At 42.0% G+C, this 26,877-nt stretch overlaps 1 protein-coding gene across 1 annotated transcript in view; it reads left to right on the top strand.

Moving 5' to 3' along the window:
• LOC146798097 (cytochrome P450 2G1-like) overlaps positions 1 to 26,877 on the top strand; it is a 1,186,024-nt gene that overhangs the window by 1,006,761 nt on the left and 152,386 nt on the right. The window contains exon 9 of the mRNA XM_085625315.1: positions 20,480 to 20,621. Coding sequence (XP_085481441.1) covers positions 20,480 to 20,621 — 142 coding nt within the window. The remainder of the gene's footprint in view (positions 1 to 20,479; positions 20,622 to 26,877) is intronic.

The raw sequence follows: 26,877 nt of genomic DNA, 5'->3' as shown, positions 1-26,877 counted from the left end.
CCTTTTGATTAGAAACATCCTGGCCTATACGCTATCTAGGGGCTATCCTAGGGGTGACATATAAAAGCTGAGTTAATGGCTTCACAAGGGGTTTTAAATGAAAAGTTGGCGTGGCAATGTGACACTGTCTTCAGGCTGAAATGGCAGGCCTAGGACAAGTTTTGCAGGGCTACTTACCTGAGCGGCACAACCAGTGCTGCAGGCCCACTAGTAGCATTTAATTTACAGGCCCTGGGTGTAGGGTATACCACTCTACAAGCAAATTACAATTAAATTAAATATTCCAAACAGGTGTAAACCAATTATACCTTGTTTTAGGGAGAGAGCACAAGCACTTTAGCACTGGTTAGCAGTGGTGAAGTGCATAGAGTCCTAAAATAAACAAAACTATTTCAGCAAAAAGGGAAGGAGGGAAGCTAACATTTTGGGATGACCTTTCAGAGAGGGCCATTCTCCAACAATGCCTTAAATCTTTTGCAGTCATATATGAAAATATAAATCACAAGTGATATAGTATTGATGTTGTAAAAGGCGCCTAGTAGAATTTCAGGAAACAAAATGCCAGGAGATAAAATCAACTACAACAAATTACAGTGCTAGATTTTAGACAATGTTGAAGTTTGAAACTGGGATTCTCAGGCTATATCAAAGTGTGGACACCTGTTGCACAGTTTTGTGTTCCTTTTCAAAAGAGAATTGACCAAATATAAAAAGAACCCTAAATGTTTCTGCAATATCAGTAATCAACTCAAAAACAAAATGTCAAGTGTGTGCTAAATCTTTCATTAACTAGTAAATAAACATGCACATTTAGTTGCAAAGGAAACAGGTAGGGAGACTCAAAGTTTTAAAGGAGTGCCAGAGGCACATTATATTTAGAATAAGCAAAGTGGAAACAATATATTTAGAAAAAGCAAAGTGGAAACAGTAGTATCAGCACTGTTAACAGTAAATGTAGGAGTAACCTGATGAAACTTTGTGCAAATAAGTGCTCGTGACACACAGGGTGGTTGGCGCAAGTAACATGTGGAACAGCGATGAACAGCGCAAAGTGAACAATGGTGACAGTATTTACAATGTACTTGAGGTTCACAGGTAAGTATTTACAAAGGATTACACAGAGTTTGACATTTTGGTGAACCAGAGTTTAGTGCAAAAGATTGCGCTGTAAAGTCAACAGCGTTTCAACACGTTACAAGATAGGGTCATCATCAGGACAAGGTTACCATTTGGGTAATGCTGATATTGGAAAAGATTGGATGGTAAATCACGTGTTGGGGCAAAGAAGCAGGAGGGTCAGCTGGCTCCAAGGAACCATCACAAGGTAATTGAGATTGGGCGAGTGGGATGCCCAGGAGAGTGAGAGAACGCTGGATCACCATCCAGGGGACCTAGGATTGGTGTCAGCAGGCGAAGGTTATCTGTTAAGTAGATTAGCCCGGTACTGGGGTTACAGTGAGCGACCTGCTATCGAGGTGAAGATTGCCTAGGAAGTCTGAGGTCAGCGTGGGTGGGGCCAGTCCAGGAGTTGGGGAGTAGAATTCAAAATGGTTGATGGATGTAACCCGACCGGCGGGACAGAAATGCAGCCGATCCCCCTCGGATGGCCCACAGAGGATCGTCGCCTTTACCTCTGTGTGCATCCATCAACCATCTTGAATTCTACTTCCCAGCTCCTGGACTTGCCCCACCAACCTATTTTTCTTTTCCAAGTAAAAATGCTCCAAGCATTGACAGTGGTCATGTTTCTGAGTAAATTAATTTTTCCACCCTGCTGCTTGGTTAGAAATTTGAGTAGTCAGTATCTTGTAGGTCAATCATTCATTAGTCTATCCTATTCTATGTTAGGACTGGAACTGTTCAGATACAAAGGATATTTTTGCATGGTCATTTGCCAGCAGGGCCATACCATGTGAAAAATCGTGACTGAACGAAGCTTGAGTACTGGCAAAACTAATACACATGGCTTTAATGTGCTGTCAATTCCCAGGTGAAATTTAGCATGTTTTAGCAATTTAATGCCAGACTTGTTGGCTTTGCCAATCCTTATATTACTTAGTAAAAAAAATAATAAGATGTTTACCGTGTTGATTCTAAACAAGACATGACCTATGAAAGTTAAAACAATGATACACTGTATCAATACCATTCAAAGATGCGTGCTCATTGCTTGTAAACATACGGCCACTTTGGAACAGTATTGTGCATACCGTATCATTGTTTTACTGTTCAAAGATTGGTGCCAGGTTGATTCTGTCATTAGACACTAAAGCAATTCTGCATTATGTACATTGCCATTCCAAGATGGTCACCATATTTAGAATCAGTTGGTAACCTAGTCTCAGATCTGCACACTTGATTGATCACAAAAGCATCTGAAAAATTGATGCTATAGTAAAAAAAAGATAAAAAGAAACCCAGTGGAGAAAGAAGTGCACACAAAAATCACCAATGGAATTTATTTATTATTTATTTATTTAAAACATTTATAGAGCGCGCTATCACCATGGCAGGCATCCTGGCGCTGACTGAAACTAATGGGGTAGGGATGAGATGCCAGAAGCAGCCGGAGACACAAGATTAAAGGACAGAGGCCGTGGGGAAAAGCCAGGTTTTAATTCTTTTCCTAAAAGGGAGAAATTCAGAAATATGTCTAATATCAATAGGGAGCGAGTTCCACAGCTTGGCAGCTGCCACATTGAAGGATCTGCCTCCGGATCTGATTTTTTTAAATTTTGGAACCAAAACCAGCTTGGCTTCAGAGGAACGAAGCTGCCTAGCTGGGGTATACCAGACAAATTTAGATTGGAGGGAGGCAGGGCCTACTGCATGTAGTGCTCTGAACACTATGCAGAGGGCTTTGAATTGAACCCTCTGCCTAACCGGAAGCCAGTGGAGTTTGCTCAACGAGGAGGCTCCATTAGTTCTTCTAGGAAGCCCCAGAGCCACTTTTGCCGCTGCTGATTGGACTCTTTGGAGTCTGTCTAGCAAGAAGCTAGGGGATTCCAGCAGTAAAGCATTACAATAGTCAAGGCGACTGAGGATAGTACAGCGTACAACTTCGGCGCGTGCATGAGTAGGGAGGAGAGGCAGTATCTTCCTTAAGGAGCGGAGGATAGCAAAACAGCAAGCAGAGGTTTTTTGGATATGAGTCTCCATACTGAGTTCCTGATTCAGCATGACCCCGAGGTTGCGGATAGTGGCTACTGGACGCACTGTGGTCCCGGATTCAGGAGGCCAGAAGTTGTTTGGGAAGGGCCGAGGAATCTTAGTGCAAGTGTTGAGAAGAACCTCCGTTTTCCCTACGTTGAAGGTTGAAGGTCAATGAGACTACAAAACTGCAACAGGTCGATCCAAAATATAATTGTCAATGTCTTAACTTAATAGCTGAAGAGCGTGAAGGGTCCTGAGCTAACGAGACGAGGCTGAAAAAAGCTGACCCATATCTCAGTTAACTGTACAATATGGTCTCACATTGTAATTGAAGGGTTCTGGGAACATCCTTAAACTTGAGGCTGAAGGTCAAATGTTATGTAAATGTCACTAGACCCCTAAGATGGAAATATTAAACCATACTTCACATGCTACCGGTTATGTATTTTTTATATCATATGTTGATGGTGGACTAGTTAGTTTGAAAAATTTTGTTTTTTCAAACTAGCCTCAGCTCTCCTGATGGCACGGAGCAGAACACCCCAATTCTGACTTGCCTTCACCAAAATAAAGACACGGTCCCGCATCCGAAATTGCTGTGCCATGAATATGGGGTCCTGAGTGTTTTAATTTTAATATACCTCAAAAGAAACAGAAAAAACACCCTGAAATCTACGCTGATTTTCACCGCACCAACAAGATGGTAGCCACCTCAAAGAATGGAAATCGGAACTCCCGATTAGGAAGGCGGCCACCATTTTGAACTGTAAACGCCACTATTATGAAGCTGGATACAAAGTCATAAGGTACTGTTCATTGCTCCTAAAGTTACCAGCACCTCAAACAGCAAATTCGGCTTGAGCCTCTGATCAAGACAGTCACAGCCTGACCTCAAGATGGTGGCCGAATAGCAACACACAAAATCTTGAGCTGCCTAATCCAGCCCAGTACCAAAAGAACTATACTAGATACTCTGAAATATGTCCCACCCCAGGGGGAACATCTCTACATGAGGAAACCCACGACTCACCTACCAAACAGCATCTGCTACATCACTCAACCCAAATTCCACCCAAGGTTGTAGGGTCCAGAGAGCCGTACTGTGGGCTCCGTCTTAATAGATATACCTCACAAGACAAGCAGCTCAAGACGGTCTGTCTGTCTGTCTGTTTAAGCATACAGCTTTAACAACAAGAACGCTTCTGGAAATGCAACCTCAACCACAATGCATCCTTTCTCAACCAGTGGGTTCTTTTCACATTCTCCAACAAGCAATGCAGCAGGACCAGCTCTTCAAGATACAATCTCCAAAAGAGTACCTACTGGCTAAGCACGATGGCATAGATGGAGACCTACCCACACTATAAAAGATAAAAAGCTGAACTGCCCTCTCCAGATTCACCCATCAAGAACAAAACACATATAAATAGTACAATGAACATGATACCAAAAAAGCTGGCTGAGGTGCTTGACTTAGCAAGGTCCATAAAACAAAAACAACCAAACTCTCAAAGAACTAAAAGCTCTCCAAATTTCTGCGCAACTTATCTAAAAAGATATTTCCAAACTCAAAGTTTGTAACAGAAGAAGGAACATATGAAATTTTGGAATTCCGGAAGGCTCTGAAGACTCCTCAGTCAAATACATTTTATTCCTCTAGGCACCAGTTTGATATTCACCAAAGAATTTAGGCTAGAAAGGGCCAATAGAGTTCCAACCTTTATATATTCATCCTTTAGAAATTCAACAAAACTGATAGTCTGCAAACCAATGAGATTTCAACATGCTGAATCTATCCTGGCATATGTACGCAAAAATAATCATATCATGTGGAATGGAAACTAAATCGGCCTCTCTCATGACTAATCTAAAACAACTGTTGAAACCACAAAGGGGTTCCTAAGTTTACGCGACAGACTAAGAGAAACGAATCTTCAGGTTTCCTTAGCAGGCTCAGAAAGATTCAAACTAAGGGCAAAAGGCAAATTCCATATTAAATCAAGAAAAGGGCCCCCTAAGTAGCACTTTTATGTAAATTCTCGTACAAGGGGGAAGAACCGACAATATATGCGATAAGCTGTCCCACATGACCTGTATTTCTTCACTATGGGGCCTAAACAGGCGCCCTAATCTGGCCACAGTAAAAAGACTCTACACAATTATAATTATTATTCCTTGTATCATTTTAATTTTATTGCTAATTTTGTTTTCATTTTCTTTAGTTTTTTTATCTACTATTTCTTTGTATATTTTACTTTCATTAAAGTCATAAAAAAGTGAATGCAACATATACAGTGCTATACAGTAGTATGTGCATTATTATACAGAGTGATACAGTATACAATACCAATTCATGTAATTGTATACACGCAAGCCTTATTTAAACAATTTTGAACGCACTGGGGCCGATTCACAGAACTAACTTAAGACAAAATCCTAAACTTACTACTTTTGGTATTCACAGAAGTTAGGATTTTGTCTTAAGTTTGTCTTAAGACAAACTTAAGACAGACTTAAGACAGACTTAAGACAAACTTAAGACAAACTTAAGACAAACTTAAGACTGACTTAAGACAGACTTAAGACAGACTTAAGACAGACTTAAGACAAAATCCTAACTTAAGTCTGTCTTAAGTCTGTCTTAAGTCTGTCTTAAGTTTGTCTTAAGTCAGTCTTAAGTCGGTCTTAAGTCTGTCTTAAGTCTGTCTTAAGTTTGTCTTAAGTCTGTCTTAAGTCTGTCTTAAGTTTGTCTTAAGACAAACTTAAGACAAAATCCTAACTTCTGTGAATACCAAAAGTAGTAAGTTTAGGATTTTGTCTTAAGTTAGTTCTGTGAATCAGGCCCAAGGAATCTTTATCAAATATATGCATTATTTCATGAAGTGAATGTACTCATAACAATGAGCTACGTCTCATGGGCTGAACCACTCATTCCTCACATGCACATTCATTCACTCATTTATACCATACATGCTTATTCCCACCATTATTTTACAATCAACATCTCAAAGTCAATGGGGCCAGGTCTAGTTGCTCAGCCGTTTCTGTGCTGAAGGTACTACTTAGGTGAAATTCGGTCTACGATCATTTTTGTGAACAAGAGGTCTAAATTCCACCTTTTTCAGGACCAATCGTGATGGCACCTCAGGGATTGGTGGGCCCACCTAAGGGGATATCTATAAATAATGTGATATATATATTTTTTTTAAAGGCCAGATTGATCATGTCAACATGACACTATGTGAACCAAACCCCAATGTTGTTTCTGCAACATAGAAAGAAGCCTTCATCAATTTTGAAAAAAAGAAGAAAGAAAAGTCTAGGTAGAGAGGTAGAAGGGTGCAAGGTTCATTCAGCTAAGGTAGTTGTTCACTGTGATTTACTTTATACCCTACAGGGTGTGGACAGGCATAAAGAGATGTATATCACGTCATTTTCTGGCTTCATGTTACACCCAATACGCACAGGTGCTACCAAGTTTTCATTGTGTTTTTACACCTATGTGTCTGTGTTCAAAGATGATAGTGCCTTGTTAGGGTACTACCTTGGAAGTTCTTGTAATTCTAATTGATATATGGATTTTCAAGTATGGCGCGTGCTATGATCCATGAATAATACACATTCGGGGAAGCTGTGACTAGTGGAACAGACATACATATGTAATGTTTACAATTATAGATACTTACGCCTAAATTTGTTTTTATAGAGGAAACACCAAGCAATTACCAGGTTGTATTTATAGTACCTCCTTTTTATATAGTCTGCAGTTTTTTAGGAGCTTAGTTTTTGCACTTGTTTTTCCATAAATATGAGATCCTTATGGACAGCTTGGTATTATTTTTTGATTTTATTGATTGATATTCAGTCCTGCAAAAGATATTTTTCCCTTTTAGTGAGTCCTGGCAGAGTTTACCGAAGAAGTATAGACATGGGAAAAAATAATTTGATTAGCGACCAATATTGCTAGCCTTACCATTATTACCAAGTGTTCAGATTTACGGGATCAACAAAAGACTATGGATGCTGGAGGTCTTATCTTGCGTGACATCGAAAAGATTTTTCATTTTACCTGTTAGGACAGACTTGCAGCTCCTAGCAAGGTTGATCCATTGGTCACGTATTCTTCCAAAACAAGTTTAACTAAGCGAACGCGACTTTATTAAAAAACACAGAACCAGCGTGTACATGTGACACGTAGGATACTGATGTAATGACGCTAGGGAGGAATAAGTATGATAGAAAGACTACTACTGAGTGACTTATCAAATGTTAGCATCATGTTGTCATAGAAATTCCTTCATACTTATATTTTCTCTTCTGTTAACTTAGTTATATGATTGAACTAAGGAGTTTCTTGTAATATCTATGTAAACTTGGATTCTAACAGCAATGTTATGAGCCAAATATACATGTTTGAAACAGGTATTCACTCATATCAATAATGAATGGAGGCTGAATGAATTAGAAAATGTATTACATTAAGAACTGCTAAATAATTCAGAAATGATCGAGGGGGGTAGGGCTCAATAATTAAAACTTTGCAGAAGGTTACAAATATTATCCCTTGGTCTGATGGATCTTATCATGCACCAAACAAAATGCCATATTGACAACCTCATGCTGATAGCGGCTTTAGGGAGAAGGCAACCTTCCTGAGTGTAGACATCTAAGTTGAAATGGAAAAGTGTGAAATACATACAGAATACATGGTTTGAGGCAGATCAGGTGACTCGCCATATAATTTCCTCGTTCAATCCTCTTTTTCCTATATCGAGAGAGAAAATCCAATATGTTTTCTGTTTTTACATGTTTCAGTCATGGCCTGTCCTAGTTTGGCTCTGACTTTTTTCAAAATGATCCAGTTCAATATATTTTCTGTATGTCCTTGATCACAACAGTGTTGACTTCTGTGCTGCATATCAGATTCAGCATTCTCTGCCTGTTTCTCTTATACACCCCAGATGACAGGGACATAAGATAAGATATTTCACATTAAAACACCTACAATTGGTCAAATCCATCAGATATCCTGTATGTCCTCCATATTGCAACATGTCTATTATTAGGGCAGCGTCACAAGGATAAACTTCTCTGTGTGATAAATCATTCAAATCTTAAATGCAAAGTCAAAAGGATTTTTGACAGAAATTGGAACATTTTGAACACCAATGAAGATGAGAATGTTTTAGACAGACTCATATTTACTTACAGAAGAATGTAAATATAAGGAACACAATAATCCATACTAGATGAAACCAAAAAAATACATAAACAAAGCTCCATTGTGGGAACCACTCCAATTTAAGTGAATCACAGGTGTGCCATGTGTCATGCTTGTGACGCTGCACTAACAACAAACAGGTTTCAATATGGAGGACATACAGGACATCTAACAGATATGACCAATTGGAGGAGTTCTAATGTGATATATCTTGTAATATGTCTCTGTCATCTGGCCATATTAATGAAACAGGTAGAGAATTCCAGAGCATAAGAATGACGGATTTAACCTTGATATCTTGACTGGGGGTAAATGTTTGATTTATTCAGTATTCTGTCCATCATTTGTTGCCGGAGAACTTTTCACCCTAAGTGGGATGGGTATGCCCGGACGTGAGTCACTTGCTCTCTGTGCCACTGAATTAAAACTAGCCTGGCTGATGAGGGGTGTTTCCCCAAAACCTGTACCAGGATGCATTTTTCCAGTTCAGGGAGAATCCGGCTTGGCAGTTTGGGCTGGACTGTACCCATGAGGAACAGGGTCAAGACTGATTTGCATATGGCTTGGTCCAAACTGGGGTGTCGTAGAAAGCAAAAGAACAATGGATTTAACTCAGATCTCTTGACTGGGGTGAATGTTTGATTAATTCAGCATTCTGTCCGTCATTTATTACCAAAGCACGTTTTATTCTAAGTGGGATGGGTATGCCCAGACGTGGGTCCCTTACTTACTGTGCCACTGGATTCAAGCTAGCCTAGCTGATGAGGAGTGCTACCCTGAAACTGGTACCAGGATACTTGTTTCCGGTCCAGGGAGGACCTGGCTTGCCAGTTCGGTCTGAACTTTTCGCATGAAGAAAATGACTGATTTGCATTTAGCTTGGTCCAAACTGCAGTGACATAGAGAGCAAAAGAACAATGGATTGAACACAGATCTCTTGACTGGGGGTGGATTATTGATTTATTCAGCATTCCGTCCATCATTTGTTGCCAGAGCACTTTTAGAAAGTAGGCATTTTCTTTTTCAACCATTCTGTGGGCCTATGCCTGTTTGTGTATTCACTCCCGGGTTTTAGAGTGACAGTAGCTGGGAATGTGCATTCCCTCTAGACAGCCCCAAGGGGGTTGAGGTGTGTCCTGCCTTTCCTGGGTGACTCATAGCCAGGCTGAATAGACATGGTCATCATTTAGAGTAGGGGGAGGAGTTTCACTAGCACCTGAATAGGCTATATCTCCTTTGCAAATGCTGTCTCCACCTCCTGTAGTGATGCTGGGCCAGAGAGGACAGAATTGCTTTGGACTGGGCTCAGAGGCCATGGCCACAAAGAGAACAAAGAGAAAATGGGCTATACATATTGGACCTTAAACCTCAGAGAATTAGATCACTTCTGGACTCAAAAGGGTCATCTGCCAAGGAGAAGAGCTGGAAGGAACAGTACTGTCCCTTTGCTGTGTGTGCCTCACTGGGTTGGCCTGCAGTTTCTGCTTCTGCCAAGGAGAGGACAAAGACTGGAACTTTGCTGGGAACCTGCTTGAAGAAGAATCTCCAAGGGCTTGGGTGTGCTTGCCTCCTGTTCTCAAGTCTCAGGGCAGCAAAGACTTCACCTTCACCTACCCACCAGCATCTGGACTCATCTGTGGACTCCTGCATTCATAAGGGTGCCAATTTCAGTTCCTGGGCCCTGAAAATTGTGTGATTTGTGTGGCAAAGCAAGGAGAACAACTCCGACACCGCCAGCACTTCTGCCCATGACACCGCAACCTGCATCTAGGCAGGGGGTACTGCTCATGAAGTACACAAAACAATGCCCGCCTGCACCACAGCGCTGACTACCCTTCGATGGCTGCTGTTATTGGTCTACCCGATGCCAGCGCTTGCACCAACACCATCACAACCATCGCCAGCATCACGTTATAGTGGAGCAGATAACCAACGAGGGTGACAATGCAAACTCTTCACTGTCACATCGCTTTACTACAATCTGCACTTCATCACTGATGCTGCCTTACTTCCCCTGTCTTGGATTCAATACCTCGCCTCACCCATGGCAGAAAGGATCCAGCTTCACCTCATCACTGATACCTAACCTCCACAGCGGCTTATATCGTCTGTGGACTTTGTTTTCAAGGTATTGTTGTTTGGGCGATTTGTGTGACTCTGTGCCCTACCTGCGCACCTCGCAGTTGGCACCGTACTTTGGACTTGTGCCTGGCACAACATCGTAATAGCCCTAGGTGTAGCTATTTTGTTTCTACAAGTTCCATTTTTGATGTAACCTTTTTAAAAGTGATATCTTGATACATTTATAATGTTTTATTTTTATTTGGTCTTGTTTGGTTTACATAAAGATACTTTATTTCTCTAAACTGTTGTGGTGTTTTCCTCATGGTACTGTGTGTTTGGGTACAAATACTTGACACATTGCCTTTGGGATAAGCCTGTATGCTCGTGCCAAGCTATCAAGGAGGTGAGCAAGGGTTATCTACAGTGTGTAATCCCCTTACCGTGACTTGAAGGAAGGGTTCCTACTTGGACAAAGGTGCAGACCTCTGTCAACTAAAGATCCCCATTTCTAACACATCCACCCCAAGAAGGAATTTTCATTTTCTCATCAAAGAATTTCTTGACCGGAAAATTAGAAGTTCAGCAGATCACTTTTTTACTTGATCTCTTACTATCATCTGCAATCAAAACCATTACCTCTAACTGAAAGGACACACACAAGGCATCCTTTCAAGCTTGTATCAACTGGATATCACGCAACAGAGGGCCAACAATACGACCTACAACACTCCCCCTTGAAATCACAACACAGACCTATTTGAAAATGCTTGGATGGCAACTTTGCTAGTAACAAACCACCATAAACTGCGCAAATTAACGTGAATCCTCAGCTTGATCTAGTTAGCCCTTATACCCTTTAAGGAAAGAGACAGACGTTTCCAATGAAATATTTGCCCTTATACCGTAATACTTCCCTTATGATCCTGCTCTGTATCCATTTCCAGACATCTGAGCACTTTACTTATTCTAATGTTGAGTATATAAACATCCTCTGTACTATGGCAGCCTTCTCCAAGAGACTATGGGCCATATGTAGGAAGCCCAATACCGGTCTGTAACGGACGATTTTCGGTAAATATCCCGTTACCGACCGGTATTCAGGCTGTTGGTATGTAGGGGGCACATTTCAGGATTCGGTAATTTACCGAATCGGTAAAATTACCGATTCGGTAATTTTACCGATTCGGTAAATACCGAATCCTGAAATGATATGTAGGGGGAGTGTGTGGTTGTTGTGGGGATTCGTTATTTACCACCAACTAAAAGTTGGTGGTAAATGACGAATAGCTGTAAAAAAGCATTTGTTTGCACTTTGAAGTGTGCAATGTGGCAGACATACATGCCCTTAGGGCATGCATGTGTGCCACATGTGCACACATGCAGGAATCAGGGGTGCAACAGGGTGTCACTGTGACACCCTGCCACCCTTGATTGTGCTCCCCCCATTACCGAATCGGTATTTACTGATTCGGTAATGGTAACTGGCTTCCCATTGATTCCTATGGGCCTCCTGGCCCATAGGAATCATTGGGAAGCCAGTTACCATTACCGAATCGGTAAATACCGATTCTAAATTACCGACCCATTCCGATTCGGTAAATATTACCGATGGATTACCTACATATCATTTACCACTTCATAAATACCGAATCGGTAAAATTCGGTATTTATGAAGTGGCAAATGTTAGGCTACCTACATATGGCCCTATATGATTAATTTTTGTCCGGATATTTATTTGTCCCCCCTTTTTAATTAGTTTGTATCCCCTATTATGATATGCTTGTTTTTTGAAAATTTATAAAGCTAATTTTGAAATTAACAAAGAAAATAGTAAAAGAAATACTGGACAATTTTCCTCAGTTGCCTGCGGTAAAACTAAAGGAAAACAAACTATTTTTTATGATAATACTGTCAAGTTGTAGAAAAAAATCATCCTTTGCATTATTAAAACACATCGATGTATTTATAAGAGGCTTGCCCCGTCAGACTGACACTTTTTTGATGCTCCGGCAATGCAAGCCTCTCAATCATATCTATGAGGGGACGCAAACTCACTCTGCGTGGCTTTGTATGGCCTCATAGATATGGAGTAAGACAAAGCAGCGCAAGTTGCTACCTTGCCTTACTCTGCGTCAAGGAGGCATTCTATGGGTGTTGCAGTGGATTTTCTCACGCAGCACCCATGCATTTTGATGATACCCCAGATTTACTTAATCACGTAAACTTGGGGAAGTGCAAAACCCTTACACTTCCCCAGAGCAGCCATAATGAGGAGAAATATTTTAATTTTTCCGTGTGTTTTGCTCTTTCCCTGTGTGCTGCATTCTGCGGCACACATGGAAAGACGAGACCACCTCTTGGTATTGTTTTTGTGCAGCAAAGTGCCCCTTCCTGCACAAAAGCAATCCTGCCTGCAACAGACGCACCCTTGCAATATGGTGCAAGGGTGCTTATTTTGGTGCTAGGCAGGAAATTCTGCATCAGAGCAGGGGAAAGGACAGGAATTCACTGTATTTCATAAATACGGTCTATTCTTGCCCTTTCAAATTGGTGTTAAGCAGCGCAGCAAAAAGACTTGCGGTGCTGCCCTGCTCGAATTCCTCATAAATGAGACCCTAAGTCCGTCTGTAGAAGGAAGAAAATATTGAAACTGTTCTTTTCAAAGGGCAGCTAGCAATGAGCATTGTTTCAGATTACAATGAGTAAAATGCGTATAGAGTTTGTGAACTGATTATTGTTAAAAAACAATGGACAATAGGCAGGGCCAGTGGAACTAGGTAATTCAGTGGATGAGGGTTTTACTGCATAAGTATGAATTTACTACACTTTGTACATGTCCCTAAACATTTGTTAACCTGCAAGAGTCTCACTCATGGAGAATGTACATACTATGCGCTCACCGCTGTAGGAAGCTGGTTCTAAATATAGTGCACGAAAATGAAGTACACTGTGCAGAGAGTCCAGTGAATGCCAGATTGGTATACAGAGGCAAAAGTAGATAATACCAAGGCTCTATTTGTGGTAGCATGGGAGACCAGCGAGGCTTATCAGAGGGTAGTGCTAAGCATTTGTTGTACTCACAGAGTCAATAAATGATACACACACTCGAGAATAAATCTGAGACCAATTTGTGAAAATAAGATTGAATTTTATATAATTTGTCCGACCAAGAACTTCATTCTAAGGTAAGTACCTTTTAAGATATGGGTTTTCAAAGTTTGTAAAATAACACACTCTTGTGCGTATTTTCACACCATAGAAGTAGGAGGGAGGAAATAGGAAAATGAATATAAAATCATATAGTTGGATCTCGAGGTTTACCTTCTGGATTTAGATAAGTAGCAAGGCAGGTCCAATGTTCTACCAGTGGATTGTCGGGAGTGTCCTAGATTCGGCCAAGATGAGGGTGCTGAGGTCATTGATAGCAGGTACGCTATGGAGAAGGGCTATCAGAAAATACATTACACAAGGTGACTTAAAGGTAAGTCTGACAAGTCCCACTCAAGGGAACAGATTGTAAAGGCCTCAGGACCATGGAAACACAGCTGGTTGATCAGTACCCAGACAGGACGGGCTGGTTGCAGAGCAGGTAGGTCAGCTGAGCGGCATGCATCAAGATGTCTTCGCAGACAGGGGCAGGCAGGTTGCAGGGACAAATCCATGAGACTTGGGCCACTCACATAGTGGGTCTCAGGTTTCCTGACATCCCTTGACTGGTGCTTGCTTCCTCGGCAGATGGAGTACAGATTGGACTCTTTGTCTTGGTGCAGGTTTCAGGCGGACAGGTACCCCGGATTTTGATACAGCATGGCAATGGTTGGTCCTATTGTCTTCACACTTGGTGGGGAGACAGATCTAACCCTTCAGAGCAGATGTACCTCTTTTTGCTTGGATGCTGTGTCGGATTCGCTGGTTAGCAGCAAGTCGGTAAACAGACTCTGCAGGTTTGTTGCCTGTGGACTGCATGGGAATAGTTCCTCTAACCCAAGGGAGTTCTCTGGTGATTGGTGAAGAGCTAGAGGTTCTCCAGATTTCTTGGAGGTGACACAGTTGCAGGACAAGACAGCAAACCAAAATGGTTGAGTACTGGGAGCAGCAGGCAGGGTCTCGTGCCAAAATTCACTGTCAGGTATTCAGGTCCACATCTTTGTCCATGACTTCTTTGTATCCATCATATCTAAGTTCAGGGTCCAGGGATGCCACCTAAATACTAAATTAAGGGACTTTAATGGTGGTGACAGGTTGTAGCCAATGGGCTACTTATCTTCAGGGTGTCTACACCCTCTATGTCACCACTTACTATGAAAAGTGGCACTTCACTATCCCTGATGGATTAATTCCTCCATCTCAAGATCGAGGAATTGGAAAAGTAGTGTCCACATCACCTGTCCTACCATAGGGCTGGTGTTGGCTGAATGTGGGCACCCCTCATAATGTAAGTAATTTGCCTGCTTGTACTCTGGCCAAATGTGGAGTAGGACATGGGGGCTGGCATCCTCCACAATCAGAGATGCCAGGCTTTTTGCAATTCAAAGGCAGCATCTTCTTCGAAGCTTACCACCCTGGAATGCCTTTCTGGCTTGAGCTGCCTTTGTTCCTGGCTTCTGAGCCATGAGGTCAGAAACAGGTCTGGTGGCGGCAGGCTGGCTAAGACTAGTCGGAGACCACACCAGTGTTTGGTGAGTTTTCAGGGGACCCTCTAAGGTGTCCCCTGTGTGCATGTATTAATACATACAGCACTGGCATCAGTGAAGATTTATTAACTACCAGGGAAAAAGTGGTATAACAGGGAGGGGCACTGCAACAAGAACCCAGTTTCCCACAACAACTGACAGCTTCCAGGCTCTGTAATTCGCTTCATTTCCTATGCTATTCAGATCCAGAATTCAGTTGTATGCAGCAAATAAAGGAACCATTATATGATTAATTGCCACTAGTAGTAAAACATTTATGTTAGGAAAAATAATCCCTTAAAAAACGTTAGAAGAGTCATCTGTCATCATAATTTATGCAACGTATAATAGTTCATAAAATCTATGTGAACATAATAATATTATTCTTAAAATTGTTGAAAAAAATGGACTGATCCATCATCAGCGCGCGGTGAGGCTACCCCTCATTTCTAATCAAAACCGAAGCTGCTCGCTTGCATTGTTTGCACATCGCTGTTTTTTGCACTATTTGCTTTTAACTTCGTTTTTAAACTTTATTGTACATTTTAATCTGGGATTATTCTTGTACATATAAAAATAAAACTGCTTACCTGGGGAAAAAAGCGTGGGTTCTGTTTGTCTATCGCGGTCCCCGGTCCGGCACGGCTAACAGTGCCGATTGAACGGAGGGACTGACGTGACTCCGCCCACTTGCGCCCTTCACTTCCTGCCACTGGGTATTTGAGGAAGATGGCTTGCCGGCCGCGCAGCGGACGCGGGTGCGCCAAAGGCAAGCCTGTCTGCGCCCGTCCGAACCGGACTGCGACCGGAGCCGGCTATACTGCCGGCAGCAGGAGAGGTCAGCCTTTATGTTGGTCGCGGGACGAGCTGTTGGGACTTCGAGGCCCTCTCTGTACTAGACCTCATCAGATTGATTTAGCGGTCCACCCACTTCCACACAGCTGCTGTATATGCAACATGATCCTGAATCAGGCCAAGGCCCTTAATATGAGACAGATACGTCCCCGGGGCTTGATGAAGGAGTGTAAGGTTAAAATTAAGGCCTGCCTCATTAATTGTAGATCCCTGGTCAAGCATGTTACGGAGGTTTGGTCAATCCTAAATGATGGTATTTGGGATATGATGTTTCTTACAGAAACCTGGCTTAACCTGGATACGGTGACATCAATTACACTAGCTATACCACCTGGTTTCAAAATGTTCCATGCCAACCGAGATTGCGGAAAAAGGGGGGGGTGGGGTGGCCATTATTCTTAGAGATTCGTGGGAGCTGGTGTCCTCTGACCCACTGCTTGAGCAGGGCATTGAAGGTCTTAGCTTTTGCATACAATTTAATCCATCATTCGCCCTTGCGGGCATCCTTACCTATAGAGCCCCCAACTGCGCAACAATTGCTCGTCAGAATTTATGCAGTCTCATTGTTCAAAAATCAGTAATGTATACTAACTTTATGGTTCTAGGAGATTTCAATCTACATGTGGACGATGCAAACTGCGCACAAGCAGTACAACTGGTATCGTCCTTAGCAGGCGCTAATCTCATACAACAGGTGTTTTCCCCGACGCATATAGAGGGACACACCTTAGATCTGGTTTTTACCACCCTCTCTGCTATTGATTTAGAGATTCCGACCCCTCTAACTTGGTCAGATCATTATATGATCCCTTTTGGTTTTACCTTGCCCAACCGAGGGCAAGCAGAGGGTGCTCGCCTTATTCAAAAGAGAAACTGGAAAAACCTGAACGAAGCAGGATTAAGCACTGTTTTGCAGGGCACTCACCCCTGCTTATCCTCTGACCCTAATGTAGACGCAGCCTCCATACATCAATGGATCGCTACTGCAGTTGACTCAGTCGCGCCAGTTAGAGTAGTAAAATCTACTAGACTGTGCCCCACTACCCCCTGGTTTTACTGTGCCCTTAAGGAAACAAAAAGCAAGTGCAAAAGATTGGAACGCCAGTGGAGATTGAGTTATAGCGACTTATCCAAGGCATCCTACAAAAAAGCACTAAAAGATTTCCATAGGGACATAAAAGTAGCCAGGAGGGACTATATTATTAACCGCATTCAGAGTGCAGACCATTCCTGTAGCGAGGTTTTTAATCCTTTTTTAATCCCAAGGCGCTGGAGACCAAAGTAATACCATCTCTAGCCTCGTGTGAATCACTTTGAAGGTAAAATTTTAAAGGTCTACGACTCCTGTGTGCCATCTGAGCCAACTATGGCAGCAGACAAATCCCCGATCGTGGCAGAGGCACCTGTGCTTATTAATTTCACCCCAATACTACCTCAGGAAGCTCTAGCTGTAATCCAGAAATGTCGCTCAGGCGCTCCTGATGATCCATGCCCTCCCAAACTGTGGAAAATACTATCCTCCTCTCTGATGGACACGCTACTTCAGATTTGGAACTCCTATCTGGACACGGGCATCTTTCCTGACAAATTGAAACATGCGACACTTTGAGAAAGAAACCAAATGGGGATCCGGAGGATCTCAGCAACCTTAGACCCATTTCTTTACTCTACGCCCCAGGTAAAATGCTGGAGAAATTGGTGCAGCGACAACTGACCACTTTCATTGAGCAGAGCGATGCCTTGCATGACACACAATCGGGTTTTCGGGCTGGCTTCAGCACGGAGACCGCTCTCCTTGAAGTAGCAGAGTCGGTAAGATGGTCGCTGGACTCAGGAGCATCAGCTCTGCTGGTGCTCCTGGATCTGTCTGCGGCTTTTGATACCGTGGACCATTCCATAATGGTCCAGAGACTACAAGGCGTGGGCTTTGGGGGGAAGGTTCTGACCTGGTTGACATCCTGAGTGGGCACACTCAGAGGGTCGCCCTTAAGCCATATGAGTCCAAACAAAAACAGCTCTGGTGCAGCGTCCCTCAGGGCTCAGCCCTGAGCCCCCTACTTTTTAACCTCTACCTATCCCCGCTATTTTCTCTGATTGCCAACTGGGGAGTGAAAGCAATTTCCTACGCTGACGACACCCAGTTGTTCTTCTCATTTAAGGAGCAGACGGTAGAGGCTTTTAAGAATTTTAAAGGCTGCTTGCGCGACATAGCTTTATGGATGAATTCGAATAAATTAAAGCTCAATGCGGGGAAGACCGAAGTTCTGTTTTTCGGGCAGGGCTGTGTCCCTGATGCAGATCTGTACTGGACGCCAGAAATGGGCCCACCACCTTCCCCCGCTAAATGTATTCGAAATTTGGAGGTGAGATGGGAGTCTGATCTTTCTTTCCTAGCCCAAATACAGCAGGTCTCTGCAACTTGTTTTAGTAAATTAAAAAACCTACGGAAAATTTTGCACCTTTTACCGGTAGACAGCCGTAAAATAGTAGTTGATGCCACAGTCACATCTAGGCTGGATTACGCTAATGGCCTGTATCTTGGCCTTCCCAAATATGCCATTCATCGCCTCCAGATGATACAGAATGCGGCTGCCAGACTGGTTTGTCGTTTACCATTTCGACACCATGTCTCTCCGCACCTTCAAAAGCTCCACTGGCTTCTAGTGGAGAAAAGAATCATATTCAAGGCCATGACTTTGACACATAGGGCTTTGAACGGAAAATGCCCTAGATATCTGAAAGATAGTCTGCGTCCAAATAAGCAAAACCGGGCGCTACGATCTAATTCCCATAATCTGCTGCACTCTTCCCACTTTAGGAAATCACGCATGGGCGGCAGAACTTTCACGGTCAGAACGGCCTTACTGTGGAATACCCTGCCAGGTCATCTACGGCAGGCGAACTCAGAATCCTGTTTTCGCAAGGCCCTGAAGACGTGGCTTTTTAGGACAGATTAATAATAGGAGGCGGCTCTCTACCCTTTATGACGCTATGGTTACCTGTTGTTCTAGCGCCGGGACACCCCTGCTTGGGTAGCTGTCGCGCTTTATATGCTTCGGTATTATTATTATTATCAGTTCTTGTTCATTGAGACACAGCGTTTCCTTACAAACCATGCATATTAATAAAATCTGGACTGTGGGGTATTCGGGACACCTAATAAGGCTGAATAAGTCCATTGAGGGAATGTCTAACCTTTTAATATTGAAGCCCAAAAACAGTTTAACCCTATATAATTATGAAGGAAGTGGCCCACCTCTCAGCTTTACGTACCAAATAAAGAGTCGGCGAGTGAGTAGAGAATACAACCCAATATTTGTTTATTCAGAATACACTCAGACCGGGGCCCAGTCTGCCCAGTTACTAGGAGTGCTGCACAGGGATTGAAATCGACAAGCATAAAGATACATTGTCTACATTTCGAAACCAACGAAGACACGCCCACAGTGAAATTTTCAAAGCAGGTGCAGGCAAACAGTGAAATTCAGAGGATAAGTTTTGATTCAGATGCCAGGCACATATTATCTACCACTCAAGGTCGTTCTGCCTGTGCCCGCCAGTATCTAGCGAGAAAGATATGCACTAATAAGAACAGTCTATTCATTAGTAGAGCAAAAACCGAACCTTGGAAAAATGAAACCTAACAGAGGCCTTTTCTCAGAAACAGAGAAGGATAAATAGAAAATGGTGCCACAAATGCAAACTTACATAGGATAATGTGTAAGCAGGAACATTTCTAGTCTAACAATTAGATGATCGGAGGCTCTCCCTACTGCAGAAGACTGTGTTCCATTGAACTATTGGGTGCTTTATGCACTAGTATTAGTTTTGGTAAATTATTCCAGTGGCCACATCTTCAACTGCAAACCCCAGTGTAATGTGACAGAGCTGGCTGAGTGTGGACAACAGGTAAACAATAGCAACAGCATTCATTTTACTGCTTGGATATAATCATGATAAATACTAATGTTCTCAACCAACAAAATGAATGGCCTTTAACTGAGCCCCATCAAGCTGAAACGTTTACTACATTACTCTAGTGTGGTGCTCTGCAACATTGGAATCAAAAGTCTTGCTTACAGTTTTCCAGGCCTTTCGCTCGTTTTGCTTGACTTTTTCCTGACCAACAACAACATTTTAATACATAAATGCATCTGTGATTCAACAACTAGGCAATCTGGATTCTTATAAAGAAATTCATTCCCCCCCTGGGAAAGTAACTACATAAACATGTACAGCTAAGCCTATGTCATGACAGTTCCTAGAAATATTTCTCATTCTAGCTACTCCAAACAATAAATACATCCTGGAAATATCTCATGATAGGTGGAAACAGATATTATTGTTCAATGGATAAAAGCATGTTTACTTCTGTTAGTTAGTTTGATTTCTATAAGTCTGGTAAAATGTTTTTTGAGATTGTTCTTTCAAATAATGTAGTTCTTATGGCTTATTTTACTCTAGTTGCCCGTATTCATAGTTTCTTGTTTCTGCATTTTGTTGCCTTTGCAGGGAACTGATGTGTTGTTCATGCTTGGTAGTGTATTGTGGGATCCAGAAAAATTCAGTAACCCAGAAGAATTCACCCCTCAGAACTTCTTGAATGATGATGGCAGTTTCAAGAAGAACGATGCTTTCTTACCATTTTCCGCAGGTACAAATTAAAGCTGTATTCTCAGCCAAGGCATTTATCACACATTAGTACATTTCACCACTAGACTGGTCCTGATATTTGAAGTTTTAAATTCATTCGATCTGACACTACCAGTAGTTTCTCATGGCAGATGGAAATAATTTAAGGCCTGTCAGAAGAGAGAGTAATTTCCAGACAAGGTCAAGTAAAGATGATGGGCCCGATTCGCAAAGCTAACGCCCTTTGTGAATACCGAAAGTTGAACTTTACGACTTTTGGTATTCACAAAGGGCATTTACGAGAAGTAAATGCCCTTTGTGAATACTGAAAGTCGTAAAGTTAGACTTCCATCTCATTTTACCTTTGTGAATCGGTCCCGATAATATTAAATATTGACCATGAAGTGGTTCTGATAGCGTCTGCCATTCCACTGAAAAGTTCATGATTTTGGATGGACCCCTATCAGCCTCAAAGAGGATGATTTAGAGTTTGGTAGAAGAAGGGAGCCATTAATAATCACATCACCTAGATTTGGGATGACAACTTGATTGGGTGGCAGTGCAAGGACCCTTATGCGGTGGCTCCTGCTTGCTTCTCAGCTAAATTGAGGCACAGTAGGATGATCCCTGCTGACAGTCCGAATCCCTGAGACCACAGGAGCAGGCCACTGCGGCACCTGACTCTGATGGCTCACTTAAAAAAAAATGTGAGTAAGCAGTGATGCTAGGGATTGAGTGCACTCCACTGGGTAGAAGGGCTAAAGATTATCTCTGCCTCCTCAACATCTAATGTCCCCTCCCTTCCACTAAGCTGCAAATGGAGCTCTAGGGCCTCCATGCTCCCAACCTGATTTCCCTCTATATTGGAATATATTGCATTTGCCAGGAATTACGAGAATGAATCATATTTGTGTTTAATGCTTTTCTAATAAAATGTGACCAGTTGTCGTTTTCGATTAATAAAACATGTATCAATAGTCTGCTGTATATAAGAGTACAGTATAATATAGCTTGATTCTTTTATCAAAAACTTCATTTATTGGATTATATGTAGGTTGTAGAACTAATATGCATCTAAATAAACTATTAAGTTAGCATGACTGTGGGCCTTAAGCTTACAGTTGTGACATTTATTATTAATATGAAAGTAATTTTTCTGCATGTTTCCTCCTTCATCTGCAGGTACAGACCAAAGACATTCATTAGTTAGTGAAAAGCACAATATATTTCTGATATAGTGATTGGTGGAAGAATTGTGAATGTTAAATAACTTTTTTATTTTTATTTATTTTTATACAGGAAAACATTTGCAACAGCTGTTACAGGGTTAGCATAGGTTGAATCAATTGCCGTTTATACATCGGTGTTTGTATAGCTAACCCCACGTGGCATTATTTATTGAAGAAGAGAGACAGGCAGACGGAAAAGGGCAGAAAAGCAAGGTGTGAAAAAAGAGGTGGGGAACATGCAATGAGTGAGATACATTCGTTATTAATTACATCTGACATTTTGTGAAGATGTTTGAGCACGCATGCAGGCCCGACAGGGCTATATTTGGATGAGACCAGTTGGGACCAGTTAGATACAGTTGTCTTGGTGGTACGATCATAGGGGGTACCAGAGTGTGATTCGCCGGCCTAGCATTTTCATGGAGGTTCATAAGAGTCTAGGTAAGTGTCAAGAGATCTCCACATCCCTCTGGAGGCCAGTTTCCAGGGTGAGTTCTGTAGTGCAATGTTGTCCGCTCCTCTAAGATGTGTGATCCAGTTGATCCAACCTTTGTAAGTTGTCTTACTTGTGACTTTAATGAAGAACAACAGGAGTGTTACCAGTTGGTACTATCAGACGGTAAATAGACATAATATCGAAAAAAAAATATTGAGTGGACAGAATATCGAGTACGATCCGGTAAAAACCGGGTACGAACCGTCGGTCGGAGCGTATTCTCCGTCCGACTCGTACCCGGTTGTAAAACTTTACAAATATGGAATTACGATTCGCACGGAAACACCATTTCCGTACAAATCGTAAAAAACACCGACCGACGAAAATATGCATACGAATGTGATCCGGGTATGCTGCGACGTGACGTCGGGACGCTTCCAGGCAGTGTTTCACGACCCAGGAAGTACGATTCGAACCGACAGCAGTCCGGACGGCAATATTTTCACGGCACCCAAAAAGTGCCGGAAAAGCGAAGTACGGCACGAAACGACCAGAGTAGGTGGCCCGGTAAGCGCCGTACTCCCCCCCCCCAGCCCCCGTATGTTCGAGTCGACCCAGCCCCCGTACGTTCGAGTCGTACCCCCCGTGTATGTACACCCGTGTACGTGTCGTACCCCCCCGTGTATGTACACCCGTGTACGTGTCGAACCCCCCCTTGTATGTACACCCGTGTACGTGTCGTACCCCCCGTGCATGTACACCCGTGTACGTGTCGAACCCCCCGTGTATGTACACCCGTGTACGTTCGAGTTGTACCCCCACCTGTGTATGTACGGTGCGTACCCCCAGCGCTACGCACTGGGGGTACGCACCGTACATACACGGGTGGGGGTACGACTCGAACGTACACGGGTGTACATACACGGGGGGTTCGACACGTACACGGGTGTACATACACGGGGGGTACGACACGTACACGGGTGTACATACACGGGGGGGTTGGACACGTACACGGGTGTACATACACCGGGGGGTACGACTCGAACGTACGGGGCTGGGGGGTGGTCGACTCGAACGTACGGGGGGTGGGGGGGGTGTTCGGCGCGTACCGGGCACCTGTTTGGACGTCTCCATGGTTGCTATGGGAGTTCGGTGCGGACGGTCTTTTTACCATACGGTTGTAAAAACAGACGCCCGGGACGGATCGTACTTGCACGGTCGGACTTCGCTTTTCACGTTTGTACGGCAAATCGTCCGAGGACGTGTCGGACACTTTTTCCGACCCGAGGACGTGTGGGGAATAATTCCCAATGTGATTCGTATGGACTTTTTCCCATGCGAATCGTACTTGCCAGTTTGTACGGCACTTGTACGATTCTTACGGTAAAAAGACCGGATACGAGTCGTACGGGAATTTTTTTTACCGGATCGTAATCGGCACCAGAATGGACAGAATATCGAATTGCCAAAATATAGTGGTGAAGAATATCGAAAATCAGGTAAGAAATAAAATATCGATTTACATAATATAGAAGTAAGTAATATCGACAGTCATAATGTAGTTGTTAAGAATATCAAATTTTTTAATAGTGTTTTAAGCGTTAGTATATGTGTTAAAAGTATGTATTAATTTTGGAATGTATGTTTGAATATTTTTAAAGTAATGAATTTTATGTAATTTAATTTTTGTGTAATTTAATTCCGTAGCGGGTTGTGGGTTTATAGGGGATTAGGGTGGGAAGTAATTTAATTATAGTATATTAAATATTGATTTTTAGGAATTATTAATGATTTTTAATTTAATTTTGCATTTTACTTCTGTAGCGGGTTGTGGGTTTATAGGGGAATAGGGTGGGAAGTAATTTAATTGTTATTAAGTAATTATTAATTGGTATTCATAATGAATGTATTGTAATTAATTAATGATTGGTAATTAATTTTTAATAATTGGTCATTTATTTATTTTAATTGGTAATTAATTTGTATTAATTGTTTAATTGATAATTATATTAATTGTACTAATTTATTATTCGGAGCGGGTTGTGGGTTTATAGGGTAATAGGGTGGGAAGTAATTTAATAATAATTAAGTGATTATTGAAAATATTTTTGTGTATTGATAATTAAATTACTGTTAATTATTAATTGGTATTTTTTATTAATTATCAATGTTTGGTATTCAAAATTAATTGGTTGTTTATTAATTATTAATTGGTAATTAATGTGTATTAATTGGTAACTAATTTGTATTAATTGTTCAATTGATAATTATGTTAATTGTATTAATTTATTATTTGTAGTGGGTTGTGGGTTTATAGGGGAATATTGTGGAAAGTAATTTAATTGTAAATAAATATTGTTGTCATTATTTTGTATATACATAATTAATGTATTAATTATTGATTAATTGGTATTATTTGTATTTATTAATTTTTGGTATCGAAAAATAATTGGTTGTTAATTAATTATTAATAGGTAATTAATTTAAAAAAATATTTATTGGCATTTATAATAAATTAATTATTAAAGATTGTGTGATTGGTAATTAATTGTAATACTATTTTTATTAGAATTAATAATTAAATTATTTTTAATAAAATATTAAATTATTATTTTTCCTACTATTGCACTCACTGGAGTGGGAATAGTAATTGTTACCCCTACAGTATCCAACGCTTTCCCTACTATTGCACTCACTGGAGTGGGAATAGTAATTTTTACCCCTACGCTATCCAACGCTTTCCCTACTGTTGCACTCTTTGGAGTGGGAATAGTAATTTTTACCCCTTTGCTATCCAATGCTTTCCCTACTGTTGCACTCACTGGAGTGGGAATAGTAATTTTTACCCCTACGCTATCCAACGCTTTCCCTACTGTAGCACTCTTTGGAGTGGGAATAGTAATTTTTACCCCTATGCTATCCAATGCTTTCTCTACTGTTGCACTCATTGGAGTGGGAATAGTAAATTTTACCCTCCCGCTATCCAACGCTTTCCCTACTGTTGCACTCTCTGGAGTGGGAATAGTAATTTTTACCCCCTACACTATCCAACGCTTTCCCTACTGTGGCACTCTTTGGGGTGGGAATAGTAATTTTTACCCCTACGCCATCTGACGTTTTCCCTACTGTTGCACTCACTGGAGTAGGAATAGTAAATTTTGCCCTCCCGCTATCCAACGGTTTCCCTACTGTTGCACTCTCTGGAGTGGGAAGAGTAATTTTTACCCCCACGCTATCCAACACTTTCCCTGCTGTTACACTCTCTGGAGTGGGAATAGTAATTTTTACCCCTACGCTATCCAACGCTTTACCTACTGTTGCACTCTCTGGAGTGGGAATAGTAATTTTTACCCCTACGCTATCCAACGTTTTCTCTATTGTTGCACTCACTGGAGTGGGAATAGTAAATTTTACCCTCCCGCTATCCAACGCTTTCCCTACTGTTGCACTCTTTGGAGTGGGAATAGTACGTTTTTACCCCTACGCTATCCAACGCTATCCTTACTGTTGCACTCTTTGGAGTGAGAATAGTAATTTTTACCCATACGCTATCCCACGCTTTACCTATTGTTGCACTCATTGGAGTGGGAATTGTAAATTTTACCCTCCCGCTATCCAACCCTTTCCCTACTGTTGCACTCTTTGGAGTGGGAATAGTAATTTTTACCCATACGCTATCCAACGCTTTCCCTACTGTTGCACTCTCTGGAGTGGGAATAGTAATTTTTACCCCTACGCTATTCAACGCATTCCCTACTGTTGCATTCTCTGGAGTGGGAATAGTAATTTTTACCCCTACTCTATCCAACGTTTTCCCTATTGTTGCACTCACTGGAGTGGGAATAGTAAATTTTACCCTCCAGCTATCCAATGCTTTCCCTACTGTTGCAATCTTTGGAGTGGGAATAGTAATTTTTACCCCTACGCTATCCAACGCTTTCCCTACTGTTGCTCTCTTTGGAGTGGGAATAGTAATTTTTACCCCTACGCTATCTGACGTTTTCCGTAATGTTGCACTCACTGGAGTGGGAATAGTAAATGTTGCCCTTCCACTATCCAACGTTTTCCCTACTGTTGCACTCTCTGGAGTGGGAATAGTAAATGTTACCCCTACGCTATCCAACGCTTTCCCTACTGTTGCACTCTCTGGAGTGGGAATAGTAATTTTTACCCCTACGCTATCCAACGCTTTCCCTACTGTTGCACTCTCTGGAGTGGGAATAGTAATTTTCACCCCTACTCTATCCAATGCTTTCGATACTGTTGCACTCTTTGGAGTGGGAATAGTAATTTTTACCCCTACTCTATCCAACGTTTTCCCTATTGTTGCACTCACTGGAGTGGGAATAGTAAATTTTACCCTCCAGCTATCCAACGCTTTCCCTACTGTTGCAATCTTTGGAGTGGGAATAGTCATTTTTACCCCTACGCTATCCAACGCTTTCCCTACTGTTGCTCTCTTTGGAGTGGGAATAGTAATTTTTACCCCTACGCTATCTGACGTTTTCCGTAATGTTGCACTCACTGGAGTGGGAATAGTAAACGTTGCCCTTCCACTATCCAACGTTTTCCCTACTGTTGCACTCTCTGGAGTGGGAATAGTAAATGTTACC

Source organism: Triturus cristatus, chromosome 9 (assembly GCF_964204655.1).
Source record: "Triturus cristatus chromosome 9, aTriCri1.1, whole genome shotgun sequence".
Taxonomy (NCBI): domain Eukaryota; kingdom Metazoa; phylum Chordata; class Amphibia; order Caudata; family Salamandridae; genus Triturus; species Triturus cristatus.
Note: the sequence above shows the minus strand (reverse complement) of the source record. Positions and strands in the feature narration are given on the sequence as shown.